This window comes from Protopterus annectens, chromosome 5.part1 (assembly GCF_019279795.1).
Source record: "Protopterus annectens isolate FY-2018-M chromosome 5.part1, PAN1.0, whole genome shotgun sequence".
Lineage (NCBI taxonomy): Eukaryota > Metazoa > Chordata > Ceratodontiformes > Protopteridae > Protopterus > Protopterus annectens.
This window is the reverse complement of record NC_056736.1, coordinates 732,982,537-732,999,693: the sequence shown is the minus strand read 5'-3', so window position 1 is coordinate 732,999,693 and position 17,157 is coordinate 732,982,537. Positions and strand designations below refer to the sequence as shown.

At 40.2% G+C, this 17,157-nt stretch overlaps 1 protein-coding gene across 5 annotated transcripts in view; it reads right to left on the bottom strand.

Annotated features, from left to right (window-relative positions):
- DCLK1 (doublecortin like kinase 1) overlaps nucleotides 1-14,321 on the bottom strand; it is a 2,564,464-nt gene extending 2,550,143 nt beyond the window's left edge. For 2 of the 5 annotated variants that reach the window (XM_044073373.1, XM_044073375.1), the window contains exons 1-2: nucleotides 14,037-14,320; nucleotides 8,177-8,564 (exon numbers count right to left, since the gene is read on the bottom strand). In XM_044073373.1, the coding sequence (XP_043929308.1) occupies nucleotides 8,177-8,552 (376 nt within the window). In that variant the 5' untranslated portion in view covers nucleotides 8,553-8,564; nucleotides 14,037-14,320. Of the gene's footprint in view, nucleotides 1-8,176; nucleotides 8,565-14,036 lie in introns of all 5 variants that reach the window. The other 3 variants (XM_044073374.1, XM_044073372.1, XM_044073371.1) reach the window with 3 other exon arrangements.
- Nucleotides 14,322-17,157: the final 2,836 nt, after the last annotated feature.

The window sequence follows — 17,157 nt, the reverse complement described above, 5'->3', positions numbered from 1 at the left end:
GTTCTTTGTACCCCAATAACCAACAACCTTCTTTCCTGCCTTCTCACACTACGTTTCTTTTAGATCATCTAACATGTTCACCTCAAACTTGTTCCCAGTTCCACACTAAAGTTAGACTGGCACAGGTTTGATCCTCCCTGCAGTTATAATGGTTCATTTAAAAACCAGCTAGCATTACATAATGCCACCTATCCAATGTCTGCCTATTCATCCTTATTTCTTCATCCTAGTCTTTGGTCTACCCCCATCCCCACTTGTGCGTCTGCATCCATTTTCCGTGATGCACACCTCTTTATCAACACTAATAATTACTAAACTGTAACTGCCCCTCTTCTTTACACACCCTTATATTAATATTATCTCGTCTACATTCTACCCTAGTCGTCATTCACTCAATGTCTCGCCATTCTCTACCTCAATACCAAGCAATCACTTTAACCTGGCTTTCTTCATTCAGTACTATCTCTCAACTGTACAGATGTTCACAGAATGTCCGGATTTCTGCTCATATTTTTGGTCCACTTTTCACAAAATTATAGTCTTCTAGGAAATCATTGGCAAATCATGGAAGATTGAAGTCAGAAAATAATGACAGACATTTGCATTTCAGCCTTCATACCCTTCAGAAAATTCATGCTAATGCTAAACCTTTTATTCTATCAACTTCTAAGTTTGTAAGAGCAATATTTAAAAATTGTCTCTATTTTTGGGTCTTTGCCCCCCCCCCCATTATTTATGGCTTTGTCCAGATTTCTTGCTCTAAGAAGTTGAGTGGTATGCCCAGTAGATAAATAGAAATAATTTAAATATAATATCTGTAGATATTGACAGAGACACACACACACACGCATATATATATATATATATATATATATATACACACACACACACACACACACACACACACACACACACACACATGGGACTACTGCTTTTGGTCGAAATACATTTGGTCGAAAATGATTTCAGGCAGCCCACTTCATTGAAAGCTCATTTGATCAAAAGCACATTTGGTCAAATGCCATTTAGTCAAAATTGGAATATAGCCACTGCCTCACTGCAGTATGACCCTGGAGTGAGAATATAAAGTTAGGGGGGTGGGGGGCACAGCCCCCACATTGGGGGTGTGGGGGCATAGCCCCTCACATTTTGCAGCTAGTTTTGACTGACGTTATATGTTTCAATATATTTTTAATGGATACACATGTATATAATAGTGCATACACTGCATTTATGTGGGGGGCTACCCCCCACACCCCCCCTTACTTCATATTCTCACTCCAGGGTCACACTACAGTGGAGCAGGGGCTATATTCCATTTTTGACCAACTGGAATTCGACCAAATGGGTTTTCAGTGAAATGCATTTTCGGTGAAGTGAACTGCCTGAAATCATTTTCGACCGAATGTAATTCGACCAAATATAGTAGACCCATATATCTACATATATATATATATATATATATATATATATATATATATATATATATATATATGTGTGTGTGTGTGTGTGTATTTATATATAAACTCTACGAATTGCATGTAAGTAAACAGCACTGTTTAATTCCAGTTATCCCTCAAGTGAATATTCATTCCACTCACCACTTTGTTAGTGTTGCTAGCCTAATTATTTGTGGGTCTTGTTTTTCTCATGTAATACAAACAACAGTCACGCTGTATTTCTGTTGGATTCTGTGCATCGGACTTGGATCTTTTTGTCATGCCTACATACCCTATTTAACATTACTGTCAAATGTTTTTTATAAATCTTTCACAAGCTGTGACTTACATTATTAATGTTAGTAAGGTACACTGGAGTTTTTTTCCTCAGACCTCTGATGAAAAGGGGCTGTGCCCAGCCAGACTATCTCAATTAACAAATGCAAATACAAAAAATTAAAGTACAATAAAATAAATAAATCCAACTTCATCACCTTCTTGATCATACTGTGCATCAGCAACCTTTTTGGAAAGATGTTCCTCTTTAAATGATACCTGTTTTTTGGGGTACTGTGAACATTTGACTGTGCCCTTCCTCTTACACCTTTCCTATTTTCAAATGTTATCTGCTGCACATCTTGTGACAGTGCATTTGTATTTACTGAACCACATTCATGCATATTTTTGCAGCCATGAGATCATAAGAACTGCCTAATGAACTCTGGCAACAGTGTTGTGAACTGTCTGCACAGACAGATAAAAAGCCATGTTTCTACAGTTGTGCATTTTCCTCTATAAAAATGGATCCCCTCTGCCTTTTTACAATTTTCTGACCTGGCTCGTTTATGATTATGTCATCTAACAAAGCTACCTGGAAGTCAGTCTCTGTCAGTTGTGTGGTTGCTAGCATTTCTGCTCACCGTTACTTTTTTCCTTCTTTTTTTACGAAGCAATGCACTATTTATTTATTTCACTACCATAACACATTTCTATCATTTGCTTTAGTTTCTCCAAGCCCCTTCTCAGCACTTAGATACACGTACAGATGCAGACATCCATGCATAAATTATTTATGTTATAACTCTGATGCACGTTTTTGCGTCACAATGACAAAAGTCTATTCTTCCTGTTCCTATAAAGACATTAAAAAAAAGACATAATGTTTGAGCGATCTGAATAAACTCTACTAGCAAACGGATTCAGTTTACAACTCCTGAGTGGATCCTGCCAAACAAGTGTCTGAGATATTTTCCATACAATAGGTAAGGACTATAGACAGATAGAGCATTGTGTGAAACAACATCAGGTAAATTTTCCTTTTCATCTGACAAGACACAAAAGGACAAATGTGTTATCCCAATGATAGAAAATATTAGAACACACAGACAACGTGACACCCTTTATTGGACTAAAACAGTTTTTCCAAACAGTTACCTGAGGTTTCCTATTCATCTAAGTTAATAAGTTTAAGCATCTGAGCTTTGCACTAACCCAATTTTTCTCATATTGGTGTATTTTAAATGGCTCTTTTAGCCACTGGGAAATGATATACTCTGTCTCCCTATACACAGGGGTATTAAAGCACTCTGCCTAGTACTTAAAACTTATTACCTTCCCCCAAGAGGCTCAAGTAATCCTAAAGGTTGAGTAGGTTGTAATGTAAATCTCTATCTATCGGAATAAAAGGTATCCTATCCTTTTGCTTGACAAAGCAACAATGACTCTGAGCAATGCTGGAGTATGAGTGGATAAAACACTTTAATAACACAACGAGTCCAAGATAGATTTTGATCACTTTAAAAATGCATGATGTGTTCATAAAATCATAACTATACACAAAGTTCATAGGTTCATAGGTTCATAGGTTCATACTAGGCTATCTGCCCTAGGGCATTTATAAGCCTAGCCAGAGTGTGTTTGGCTTTCTCCACCCATTTTAAATTAATTTTGCTATGCCCTTTTTCGAGGTTAGTATACTGTGCCTCTGTCTAACAGTGACACAGAAGTGATACCCAGGGTAAACCTACGATCTCCCATCAACTCATCAAGATTCCTCTTGAAGAGAGTCAATGAGGGACTCTGCCTAACCTGGACTGGGATTTTATTCCAGAGTGAAGGGAGCCTCTGGGTTATGAATCTGTCCCTCCAGCATGTCCTATTTATTTCAGTGCTGAGGTTCAAGTCTCTCGAGCGCATAGCTCAATGGGATTTGGATTTTCTGAGGTGCACCATGTCCATTAATTCCAGGTTGGACATGGCTTTATATGTCAGGCACAGATCGCCTCTGAGCAGGCAGTATGCCACTGAGTAGAGCTGGTGTTTCTTTAACCCGGCAGCATATGGCATCTGTTTGAGCCCTTTGATCCTCTTGGTGAGGTACTTTTGGGGTCTTTCCAGTTGCTGCAGGTGTCTGGTAAGGTACATCCCAAAAGGGGCATTGTGCTCAATTATGGGCTTGATGAGAGATGAGTAAAGTGGCATGATGACCTCCCCTGATCTAGATGTGAATCCCTTCATGATTAGGTGGGCTATATAAAACTTTTTTCTAACCACTTTGGCCACGTGGTTGTCAAATGAGAGATTGCTATCAACTTGGGTCCCCAGGTCCCTAATTACTTCTGCTGTACTTAATGGATTACCACCTATGTGGTAATTTGTGGGCACTTTGTTTTTGCCAAAGGGGATGACTATACACTTTTTGGCATTTAGCTTGAGGCCATGGCTCTGGCACCAGTTGTCTGTTTCTATGAGGCCCTTTTGGAGGATGCTTGTGTCAGCTGAAGAGTCGATTATGGCGCCCAGTTTGCAGTCATCTGCGAACTTGGTCAGCCACAGTCCTTCTGTGTTGGCCTGTACCTCCGAGAAATATATACCGAACAAGAGAGGTCCCAGGACTAAGCCTTGTGGGACGCCACTTGTAACTGGTTTGGAGTCTGACGTGGCTCCAGCAATTCTAACCATGTGGGTTCTGTCCTTGAGCCAGTTTGCAACCCATCTAGTGACATAGGGGTTTATATTTAAGCTGGTGAGCTTATCTATAATGCCCGAGTGGGGCATTGTATCGAAGGTTTTTGCGAGGTCCAGGTAGGCTGTATGGACCACCTTCCCCTCGTCAATGGCCTTGGTGACTGTTTCAAAAAAATCGACCAGGTTTAAGAGGCAGGATCTGCCCTTAACAAAGCCGAACTGGGCAGGGTCCAGTGTCTGTAGGTCCCCAATATCTTTATTTATGAGGTCCATGATGATCCTTTCCATAGCTTTGCAGACCAAGCTAGTCAGGCTTATGGGGCGATAGTTTCCAGGATCCGTTGAGGCACCACCTTTGTGGAGAGGGACCACTGTTGCTGTACGCCACTCTTTGGGTACATATTCTGTAGTAAGGCTGAGATTGAACAGTAGTTTTATGTTTTGGTTTAGCTCTTCTTGGAGTTCATGTAGGATGCAGCCCGGGACACCGTCTGGTCCCATTCATGCTGTGTTTTTTGCTTTGGAGAGGGCGGCTCTTACCTGAGCATCTGAGATGTCAGGGGGCAGCACTCTGCTGGGATAGATATTTGCCCTTTTGGGGGGGAGATTTTTGCGCTGAACCTGTCAGCTAGGATGTTGGCAATGTCTGTGGGTTTGGTGTATTTTTTATCATTTTGGACTAATTCTGAGCATATCTGGGAATTCCCACCCAGGTTCCTAACATAACTAAAGAAAGCCTTGTGATTATCCTTAGTGTCCTGTGCAATTTTTCTCTTGAAGCTGGCCTTAGACAATTTTATGAGTGCCCATAGTTTTTTGCTAATACTGATCAGAGATGCCTTCCCTTTTTGGGATTTTGCTCTATCATGTAGTAGCTTCCTCCTTCTATTGTATAGTTTGTTTATGGCTGGGGTCCACCAGACAGGACGCCTGCCTTTGGAGGATTGGGTCTTGGTTTTATTTGGGATTGCATGATCCATGCATTCCTGAAGGTGTTCATAGAATGCGCTTATAAAGGATTCTGCGGTCTGGGCCATATTTTCCACAGGCCCGGGGGCTTTGAAGGATTCCACCTCGGTTTTGAGGAGTGTGAAAATTGCTTTAGAGAAGTTTTTCACTGTGGTTTTCTGGGCAGGGGTTGGGGTCGGGATGTGAATATCCAGTGAGATTAGTTTATGGTCTGATCTTACCAGTGAGGGATACACTTCTGGTCTGGAGCATAGAGTCCCCATGTTGGTGAAGATCAGGTCCAGTATGTTTTCCCCTCTTGTGGGAGTGGTAACAATTTGTTCCATAGCATTTGAGTTTATAAATTCTAGGAACCTTTGGGCTAGGGTGTTGGAGCTAGAGTAATGCTCCCAGTCTATGTTTGGGCAGTCAAAGTTGCCCAATATAATGGTGTTTGGAGAGACCTTCATATTTTCCAGTGTTCTCAGGAAGGCCGAGTGGGGTTCCTGGGTTTGGGAGGGTGGTCTGTAGCAGGCTATAAACTGGAAGGCAGTTTTACCCACTGTTAGTTGCACATGGATAGTCTCTGATGCTTCGTGCTGTGCCACAAACCTGGAGGTGTGGGTATCTTTGAAGAATATTGATACTCCCCATCCTTTTGTGGTTCGGTCCAAGTTTTGGGGCCGAAAAGCATGGTATGAGGTATAACCTGGTAGTGCTGGGGTGCTCTCGGGAGCCTTGAACCAGGTATCTGTTACTGCACAGATATCGATGTTCTCCATGCTAAGGAGAGTTTCGAGTGCGTGCATCTTGAGGTTTAGACTTCTGCCGTTGAGTAGCATTACTCTTAGTTTCTTATCCCTTGTGATACCTATGGAGGTTGTTTTGTCTTTTGAGCCTTGCCTAAAAAAGGCACTATGGGGGTAGCAAGAGCCTTTGCCAATATCCGAAAGCCCAGGGGTGACAGGTGCAAGCTGTCCCTAGCTAAGCATCGTGGCTTGTCGAGCATGTCATCCCAGGCTGACAGGCATTGGATCCCCTTTGAATGACACCAATACTTAAGCCAATTGTTGAAATTGATCATCTTGTCTTCATATTGTGGCATCATTCTTGGTGAGGGTAAGATGCTACTCAAGGTCAGGGTCATACCGGCCTGGGCTACATGCTCAGAGAGCTCCTCTATGTCTCTTTTCATGTAGTCCAGGGAGGTACGTCTCAGGTCATTCACACCAGCATGGACAATGACTGAGTCATATTTGTACTTGCCTTGGAGTGACCTGAGTGCTTGTGTTATGTGGCGGATCCTAGCGCCCGACAGGCAGCTCACAGTGACCTTCTCCTTGTTCAGCCTGGTGAGCGGGACGTCAGTGTGCCTGATGATAGAGTCACCTATTACAAGTGTATTAGGTGTGTTGTTTAGCCTTAAGGGCTGTGACTGTTCGGCACACTGGCTTTGTGAGCTATGTGTTGCACGTGTTTTGTTTTGGGGTAGCAGTTGCTTAGATGTCTGCTTTGGAGGTCTCTGCTGCTTAGGCAGATTTTTATTTAGAGCCTCCGAGTATGTTTTTGTGTGTTTATGTGTTTGGTTTGCTGTCGTGGTAGGTCTATGTGAGACTGGAATTGTAGTGAGTGTGGTTTCCTTCTCCTCCTGACTGGTTACGCCAGTACTGAGTTGAGAGAGCTTAGCCTCCAGTTTGGCTATATGGTTGCATCTCTCACGTGTTGGAATTTGTTGGGAGGAGGAGAAGGTTGTCTGTGTACATGAGGCAGTTGTAACATTGCCTCAAGCCTCCCAGATTCACCAGTTGGACCGGAGAGGAGATTGACAACTGACCTTTGGACATGCTAGAATAGTATTGGGAATTCCTTTATAATTGAATAAAAGGGCCAATGGGGAACAAGGTACTCAAGGGGAGTTTGTGAGGGTGTAGTGCTTTTAATTTTTTAGTGCTGACTTAGTGAGCAAGTGCCAGGTAACTTAAATGCAATGTGTTACAGGTAACCTAAATGCAAAAACGACAAACTAACTTTCTTTCAAGTGAAACAAGGAAATAAGTACAGTAAGCAATGCAGATATCACTAGGGATCCACAGAAGCGCTGAAAAGCTGCGTTTTAGGTGGAATTAGCGTTTCAGGGAAATAACAAGCAAACAAACAACAAGCATATAAACAAAGCTAGATTCAGCAGGCCTGGATCTAGTCTATGCTACAGCAAACAAGGTGTACCAATTTCAGTAAGAAACAGTTCAAAGTGATGTGTCTGAGGCCACATTGAGTTAGGGAGTATACTTAACCAAAAATGAAGCATTTATACAAAATTGCAGCACCAGTGGAAAAAGACACATGGACTAGTATTATGCAAAAAGAAATATAAATAAATAGACATGATGTATGAGAGTATGATACAGTTAGTTACTTTGTGTTAACATGAAATGCTCCAGAATATAAATACTCTGTCTTTTATAGGAGACTAATAGATTAAAAGGATAAACCATGATTATGAGTCACACTGGAATAACATTAAATCTTACCATATCAAACAATAATTTTGGATGAGTTTTTTTTGGGTTTTTTTGTTTTTAAAAAACATGCATAGAAAGACGATAATGCTAACTCTGCAAACAGATTTTGATATTTGTCTTTGCCCACTTTTGTACTGAGGAAGGATAATTTTACTTGGCGATGATATATTTTCAGCTTCATGTCCATGTGATTTAATCATCTGCTTGAAATACACTTATTTACATTACACAGATGAAGACATATTCTGCAGATTTTGATAATGCTGCATATTTTAGCTCAGTGTTACGTTTTATACTAACCTTCTACCAGCGTGTCAAGGCTGCTTATCTTCCTGTTACCATCTATGGTGTAGATGGTCCTTACTCCCTGTGGTAGATTCACATTATCAGACAGAGTTCGAGTCAGATCAGCCAGCAGTGCTTCAAACGACCGAAACCGGTCTGGAGAGATGGCGTATACAATTCCTTTGAAATACCTGTCTCCATTTCGGTAGAATCTAACCTTCTTTGCTTTTTTCTCAGAGCTTAGTGTTTGCAAAGTGCGGGTTCTGTAAAAGCTACAGTGGGCACTGTGGGTCGGACTAGGTAAACCATTTACCCGAGATGATCGGCCATATCGTAGAGCTTTATCCCTTTCATCAAAGTGCTCCAACTCCATATCTTTTACAAAAGACATCCTAGTAGGTTCCTGAAAAAAAAATAAAAAAAACACACAACACTTGTAAATACACAGCTGATTGGAATTTTTTTTTAGAAATATTACGAATACTTTGGTAACATTGTTCTAACTTGTTTAAACATATTTAATGTGTATAATATAACAATTCCAAATATAGCCCTGTTCTTAGCTTGGTTTAAAACATAATGAAACACTTCTCATTTATACTCAGCAATTAAATTTAATATTGTAATTATATTGGAGGGCTTGACTGCAACAATTTTTCCAATTTATCAACAAATTCTCTAGATTGCTGATCTACTCACCAAATGATCAATGTTACATTACTTAAGAAACAATGCCATTTTGGCCTTAGCTTGTCCCCATGGCCTGCATGAAGCACATTACATCTTCTAGTGTCAATAATTCATTTTGTCATTTTAGTACCTGAGGAAGGTAGAAGTACTACAATTACACATTTACCGCTAGATTTATTATGGTAATATGGTAACTGGGTCTGGCAGTTTAGCTCAGAGGACTGAGGCCATGAGATGTTAATGAGCTTCATTATATAGTCTTGGATTTGACAAATTTCCACTTGCAAACTGTGTGACTGAGCCAGGCTGTGCTCCCAAGTCACTCCTTAAAAGGATCAATTGTGTCCAGTTAGCTTTTGCTGTTTAGTAAAAAAGGTATACAAAAGCATGTATTTTGTGCCTACATCAATCTTTTGGTATGTGCCTCCTACAGACACAGCTTACCAAGATGGCCACCTAGATTTAAGAATAAGGCAAAATTATAATTTAAAGGTGCAGTAAACAATGTATGACCACCCCATGGAAGGTGTTGTTTTTTGTTGGGAAGGATCAAAATATCTGCTACAGTACTACAATGTCATCATTATACTAGGCAAGGAAAATGCCCACATCTAATGGAATTGCATAAATGACAATATCCAAATTTTAGAGGTTTACAGGTAAGTACTAGGCTGGCTGCTCTGGTGGGCCATTTTAAGCCTAGTCAATTTCCCTCAAAGGTGAAAATCAAACCCTGTGTTTTGTGGCTCTGAGGTAATCGCTTTAACCATTATACCAACCTCCAACTCAAAATACATAGGTAAGTAATAGGGCAGTTGCTATTGTGGGAAATTTTGAACCAACTCAATTTATTTTTCGAAGGTGAAAATCAAACCCTGTACCTTGTGTCTGTGAAGTAAACATCTTAACCATTATGCTAAACTCCCCTCCCTTTTACTTTATGGCCAAGGCCATTGAAGGAGACAACTCACACAGAAAGTGACCCTGATACCTGAAGCAGGTTGTCATATTATAAAAAAATGACCCTGATACAGGTTGTCATATTTTAGAAAGTTGTCATATTATAGAAAATGACCCTGATACAGGTTGTCATATTTTAGAAAGTGACCCTGATACCTGAAACAGGTTGCCATAGTATAGAAACTGACCCCAATGCCTGAAACAGGTTGTTGTATTATACAAGTGCTCAGCACATACACAGTACATCATTGCCTTGTGGAAACCCTGGAGCACGAAGATGACACTGTGAGGCTTTCAACGGTTACTTCTGAAACAAAATAAGCTGCTTGGAAAGGGTATTATTAATTGCCATGTAGGCTCTGCAGTTTATACCTCACATATTAAAAAATGCTGAGGAGACAGGAGCGTAAGATAAAAAAATACATATGATTCTCAATATTTTGAAGAATTGGAGAAGCTTCTGAACTGGTCTAAATGTAGGCAAATGGTCAAGCTGGGTATACTCTAACAAAGTTTTATAATATACCAGTGTCTTGATGGCAAACACTAACAATCTGTCATAGAACGTTGTCCACAAAGTAAACCATAAACTAACTGTGGCTACTGAGCGATTGTAAGCAACTACTAAGAGGATGTTCAAAACAAAATGACCATAAAAGACGTAAAACTCTGACCATAGCCCAATGCTCACAGTGGGCTATTGGCAGAGGTATAAACTGGACAACAGACTAATTACTGGTAGGAGGTAGAATGTTACTGCTACTTCTCTGACTGCAAGAAGGAAGCAGATGCTATCCCACAAGCAACTACACTGAGCCTAGATTACATATGGTCACAGTGAGCCCATGAGTTTGTAGGTATGTTCTAAGTCAGGGTGTTCTACAAGCACTCGAGTTCTAAGTGCTTTTAACCCACTCACTTGAGCCCAGGGACTCGAGAGTCTTACAGCTTGGATAAGCTGCTGCTTGTGTCTGAACTGGAATATGAGTTCATAGGTACTTACTCAAACACATTATTCAAGGCCATTGCCCTTGTGAGGGAGTGGGAGGGAGTGGGATGGGGATCTGTGCACCAGTGAGGAAGGGAGTTTTAGGTTTAGGGGATGGGAGAGGGGGTTAAGTTTAAGGGACAGGTATGGAATTTAGGTTTAGGGAGCAAGAAGGGAATGTTAAGGTTAGGGAGTGAGAATGGTGTCTTAGGATTATGGGGCAAGAAGGGGGCCTTAGAGACTGAGAAGGACGTCTTAGGATTAGGGAGGAGGAGCAGGGTTTAGGTTTAGGAAGTAGGAAGGGAGCTTTAAGGTTAAGAGGGGGAAGGGAATTTTAGAGTTGGGGATTTGGTAGGGCTATGGGAGCTAAGCTGTTATGGGAGATCGAGTTAGTGGGAGTTTGAGCACTTGCCTATTCCAGCAAGTGGCAAAGACCAAGTGTAGTCTGTGAGCATACAGCACACTAGTGCTTGTAGTAGCCCCCCCCCCCAATGGAAAACACAAAGTATAACTGTATTTTAAGTGGTTTCTGGTGGAATTAAGCTTGTTGCACTTTAGGGACTTTGTTTTAGGAGCACCTTGCTGCATTTTTGATTTTTTGGCACCTGCTATAAAAACAAGAGGCTCATAGGTGCACACCCAAACACATTAATCAATATCAAGCAAATTAATTGCAGCTGCCTTGCTAAGGGAGTGGGAGAGGGTGGTAGGGGGGATTAGGGGCAAACGTACAAGATTATGTGCCTTGCAAATGCCTACAATATAAAAAGTGGTACTTAGGTATATCTACTGCAAACACAATGCATGTACAAGCAGAACTCTCAACTCCTCCTAATTGTAGCAAATTTTGTGATTTTCCTCTATCCCTCCTAAAACATCAATGCATTTGACAGAATAATAACAATTACAGTAAGTATGCAGAGCCAGGCATTACATTTAAAGGCTTCTATTTCTCCAGAAAATGCATGGCAACACAGATACAATTATTTTATCACGAGTCTAACTAGGCAATACCAATGTGTAAAAAAGTGTCCCTAACTACTTTTGGCTTTGTTCCCATTTTTTTTAGCAACAAGCTGACAGCTAGAAGTATCTGTGACCCCCTTGTTTTCATAACGGGTACTAAAAAATCAAAACTGCTGCAAGGCACTACTAAAACTACTTATCTAAAGTGCAACAAGCTTAATCCATCAGAAGCTACTTAAAATGTAGTTAAGAGTTTAGTTTCCTGTCTTTAAGTATTATCATTTAAAAACATTTTAACATCGGTTTGTCAGCAATCTTTGTGTAACCTTGCATTTAGCACAAATAGTAACTCTAGCATAGTTATGAATGTTTATTGTCCCAGGAAGAGACAAAAAAAGAAAACCTATAAAAGGATGAGTACAAAGAATGAAGCAGTTTTGAAGTATCAAAAAAAGACAGGCCGAATCATTAAAATAAGCAACAACAGCATTTCTTTACATACATTGCTTGAAACGGGATACATATCCCTAAACTACTTTACAAGTTGCATACAATCTGTGTATGCATGTTGTGACTGACAATATGACACCAATGTGGGTTTTAGACCCATAGCATCTGCTTCAGTACTATGTGGGTCTGAGTAACAGGCTAACACTTCAGTCATTCATGAACACTGGCATTTGCTTTATTGAGTTTTCAGAAAATGAGTAAATGTTCAAATACACACACACACACACACACACACACACACACACACATATACACACACACACACACACACACACGCACACACATAGAAACAATATGGCAAAGTATAATAGCTTGAAAATCAAGTCTTATGTCCTTGGTTCTGGACAGCATTTTCTATTTCAATATTTTTATTCAAAAAGCAGGTTAGAAAGATATGCACATCACAGCTCATTCTGTTTTCTAAGCTATGTGCTGCTTTCCCCTTGTACAATTACCAGTAAGATGTGCAAAGTCCCGTTTCACATTTTGGTTTTCTATATTATTAACTGAAGTTTCAATTTTAAATTATACCAGTCAATGTGCTTTAATAATCTATAACCAATACTGGTCCAAGAATTGCTCAACTTCCTATTTCCGCACATCCTTATTCACACCTGAAAGCAGTAAGGTCATTTTTCCACCTACCAGATTTCTACAAACAGGCTTGTGTTAAGCTTACACAAAGGTAGTTCGTACATTTACACACACACACACACACACACACACGCACGCACGCACACACACACACACACACACACACACACACACACTGGAGGCATTGTACATGCAGGTCAGCAAATACTGTACTTTCTAAGATAAGGCTCAGAGCTGAATAGTCAACCACACATAGCAGGCCCATGATATTTAAAACGTAAGTTAGCAGGAGTATGAATTCAACCTTTTTCACGTACTGCCAAATTTGCGAATACCTTTATTCTAGGACAGCAATATTGTCAGTTTTGTGTTTAATGCCAGCTGTCTGCACTGTGTGAATTAATTAAGTTCTAACACGATTTCATCCACTAGAAAAGAGAGGAAAATGGAAAAAAGTCGGTTCGAATTTTAGCTGAGTGTAAAACGCATCCAGTATACAGTGTGAGTGCTAATTACGCCTTATACAGCCCAACATCGCCAACCTGGAATATTATATTCACGTTCTTATATGGCACATACAAAGGAACTGCAACCCAGTTAAGGCTGGGATCGAGGTGTTAGAAAAGCAACATTGTAACAAGCTTGGCCTTTTGTGTGAAAGCTCAATGCATACCTAGAAGGAGCACGTAGATTCAGTATAAAGGGCATAAAATATTAATACCTTGATGCTGCAACTGAAATACGTATGGGCATAGTTCATAACGTTAGCTATGTATACAAAGAAATGCTACCAGGGTGCACTGATTTATACCTGCTGTTCAGTATGAACAGAAAATAACACATGCAGACGGTTAACATGCTGATAAAGCGCACTATGTGATTGTGGCAAGTGCGAATGCTAGCTAGTCTGACGGAAAACAAGGCGAAAAATGTTGCAGAGACTCGCCAATTAAGAATTGTAGTCTGCAGATAGCATAAGAGTAGTTTTAAGATTTCCCCTCCCCCAACACACAGTAGCAAGAATAGAAATATATAAAATGGAGTCTCATAACGTTGATTTATAAATAATACAAACTAAAACAACCCAGTAGACTGCTACAACTGGAAGAAAAGCTTTTATAACAATGTTCAAACAAAATAACGGTACAGGGATGCATCACAACTTACCTTGTCTGTCAGGCTAAGATTTCTCAAGGAATACTCTAATTTATCCTGAATATTATAAGTGCAGAAGCTTCCGACTTTGTCTACTATTAAGTAATATTTAAGGCTACAGATGATGTAGCTGCTAAAGAAAGCAGGATGCCTTTGTTGTGTCTTGTGGTGTGCTGCCTGTTAGAGATGGGAGTCTGGTTTGCAGCTGCTTTCTTCTGCTATATTGCACTTATTTGCATTGGCCCTTCCCTCATTGAAATGCAGCCCTTCACACCAGCCTCTTCCCTGCACTCTCCCTGGAGATCCAGCCTTATTAAAGGACACAAATATCATTTCTGGGTTCTACTACCCTGTCAGCTGGAGGGACATACTGGTACAGTCAACTTTCCGCTCTTTTTATCCTGCTTTTCTATAAAAGCTGTGTGATCATTTACTTGATTTGACATGCAAACAAAGGTGAAAGCAAGTGAAGGCTTTGTGACTTCATTCTCTGCACTTTTTTCATTACCGCAGTAACCCCAAGAATCCCTATTTGATGTGGAATGGGAAATTCAGAATTCTATGCAGTGACTTAGAGTTCCAGTTTTTTAACAAGCTTTGTATTTCGTAAAAAAAAAGAAAATGTTGGAAATGATTACTTTGACTTCTCCTCCACATATTATATGTTGCATCATATATTATTAAACCCCTAGCTCTGAGGATAAGTGGACAGGTGTAATATATGGTTGCTGACAGCCCAACGCCTGGTCTGCGAACTCATTCTGGTATGTTTTAACAAATACAGTGACTCTGGTGCCGTTTTCTGTTTTTGTGGTGGTCACAATGGGAGATCACATCTGAATTACTACTATTTTTTCAGAAGATACCCATCACTGTGTAACCGCAGTACGGGGGAGGGGAGCTCTATGCCTCTATCTATTGATGGAGGATTCGTTTCTTTTTTGGAGCAATAATGTTTCCAAGCAAATGTTTATTATTTTTCTTTCAGACCCTTCTAAAACTTTGTGCTCACCCACAGATTAGGGAAACTATAAGCTTGGCTGCTTGGGAATAACGAAGGAAAAGCAAGAAGAAGTGTTAAAAAGCACAGTCATACCTTTCAACTGCCCAAAATTTCATAGAATATCTAAAATTTTCCCGTCATATTTTTGGTCTGTTCCTCGTAAAATGTGAGATTTTCTGGCAAATCAATGAAGCCTGAAGTCACTAAATAAAGTCACTAAAGAGCTGAGCCTGGCTTTAATTGGTGCACTATCCCTCTAATTAATTATAACTAAATAAATAACGAGAAATGTTTGAGTTTCAGACTTGTCTATAAATTTCAGACTTATATCACCCAAAAAATACATGATGATACAAAACCTGTCATTCTGGAAACTTTCTAAATTTGTAAGAGCAGTTTTTAAAATCTGTCCACGATTTTAGGTTTGTTTCACATTATTTTTGGCTTTGAGCAGAATTCTCACTCTATGAGGTGGTCAGGTGTGTGCATGGTGAAAAAAGTACACCTATTCTATTATACTACAAAACAGCAGTAGGGTTGCCACCTTTTCAAATGGGCAAAGTGGGACATTTTTGGTACAAACATCAGATTTTACAGGCCGACACATACCCACGGTCAGTACAAAAGTTAGAACTTAAATTTTTTGCCTAAATAAAAGCTTATTCTTGTAGCATTTTAGTTGCTTATTCTGTTTCTTATAACATTTAGGACTGCGGTGGTGGTGCTGCGGTAGTGCTGTCGTCTGACAGTAAGACGTTGTCCCGTTCGATTCTCAGCTAGAGCGTCTTCTGTCTGGAGACATGTGTGAATGGGCATACCTTCGTTGAAGGTTGTGCGTCAGGGCTGGCAACTCGGCACATAAAAATCTACTGCCAATCATTAGCGGACCGGAGTTCCGCTGTAGCGACCCCTAACCGGGAAAAGCTGAAAGACACAACAGATACAGAATAAATATTTTATGCAACTATTACATAAAATATAGGAAATAATTTTGTCCTAAAATCTCAGGACATTTGCCATTTTTACAATTTTTTGTCAGGACACAACTGCCCAAAGAGGGACTGTCCCTCACAAAGTGGGACAGGTGGTAACCCTAAACAGCACAGGTTAGTGCAGTGGTGGACAAAATCCAGTAATTACTTGCTTTCATTTTATGACACACTGGCTAGAATAATTCGAGCTTCAATGAGTCTGCAGATATTCTCATTCACATATAGATAGATAGATAGATAGATAGATAGATAGATAGATAGATATATGGAAAGTAGACTGGTAGTCGCCTCACAGTAAGACGCTGTCCTGTTCGATTCTCAGCTAAAGCGTCTTCTGTGTGGAGACATGCGTGAATGGGCGTACCTTCGTTGAAGGTTGTGTGTCAGAGCTGGCAACTCGGCATGTAAAAATCTATTGCCAATCATTAGCGGACCGGAGTTCCACTGTGGCGACCCCTAACCGGGAAAAGCCAAAAGACACAACAACAGACTGGTAGTGCAATCACTCATTTATAAACTGCCCCCAACACACACACACACACACACACACACACACACACACACACACACACACACACACACACACACACACACACCAGTGGTCATGTTGCCCCAACCTACCTTGCTGTAAATAACTGGTGATCAAGTTACTGCCATATTCACGATTGTAAAATATGTACAAATGTTGTATTTCTGCTCTAGAACTTATTTGTCCTGTTATTTTGGTCCCATTTATTCTCCCACTTTACATCTCTATATTCCTCTACGGTAATTACTTTCTTTCAGCTTTTCTATATCGCTGTCATCTAAAAAATTGACTCTGTTTGTTAAGGTAAACCCTGACAACAAAACACAAAGGTAAGGTAAACCCTGACAATAAAACACATAGGTAAGGGAAACCCTGACAACAAAACACAAAGGTAAGGGAAACCCTGACAACAAAACACAAATAAAGGGAGTCTCTGCGGTATACAAGTTAAAACACTTCTGAGTTTTTTTATAAGCAAGAATTTATATTTTGCAAACAAATTTAGCAATGTTTTAATCTGGAATTTAAGATTCACAATTGACAGCAATAGTGTAGTGGGCAGAGCCTTTGCCTTAAGAGCAGTCATTCCCGGTTCGAGTCCCACTCCAG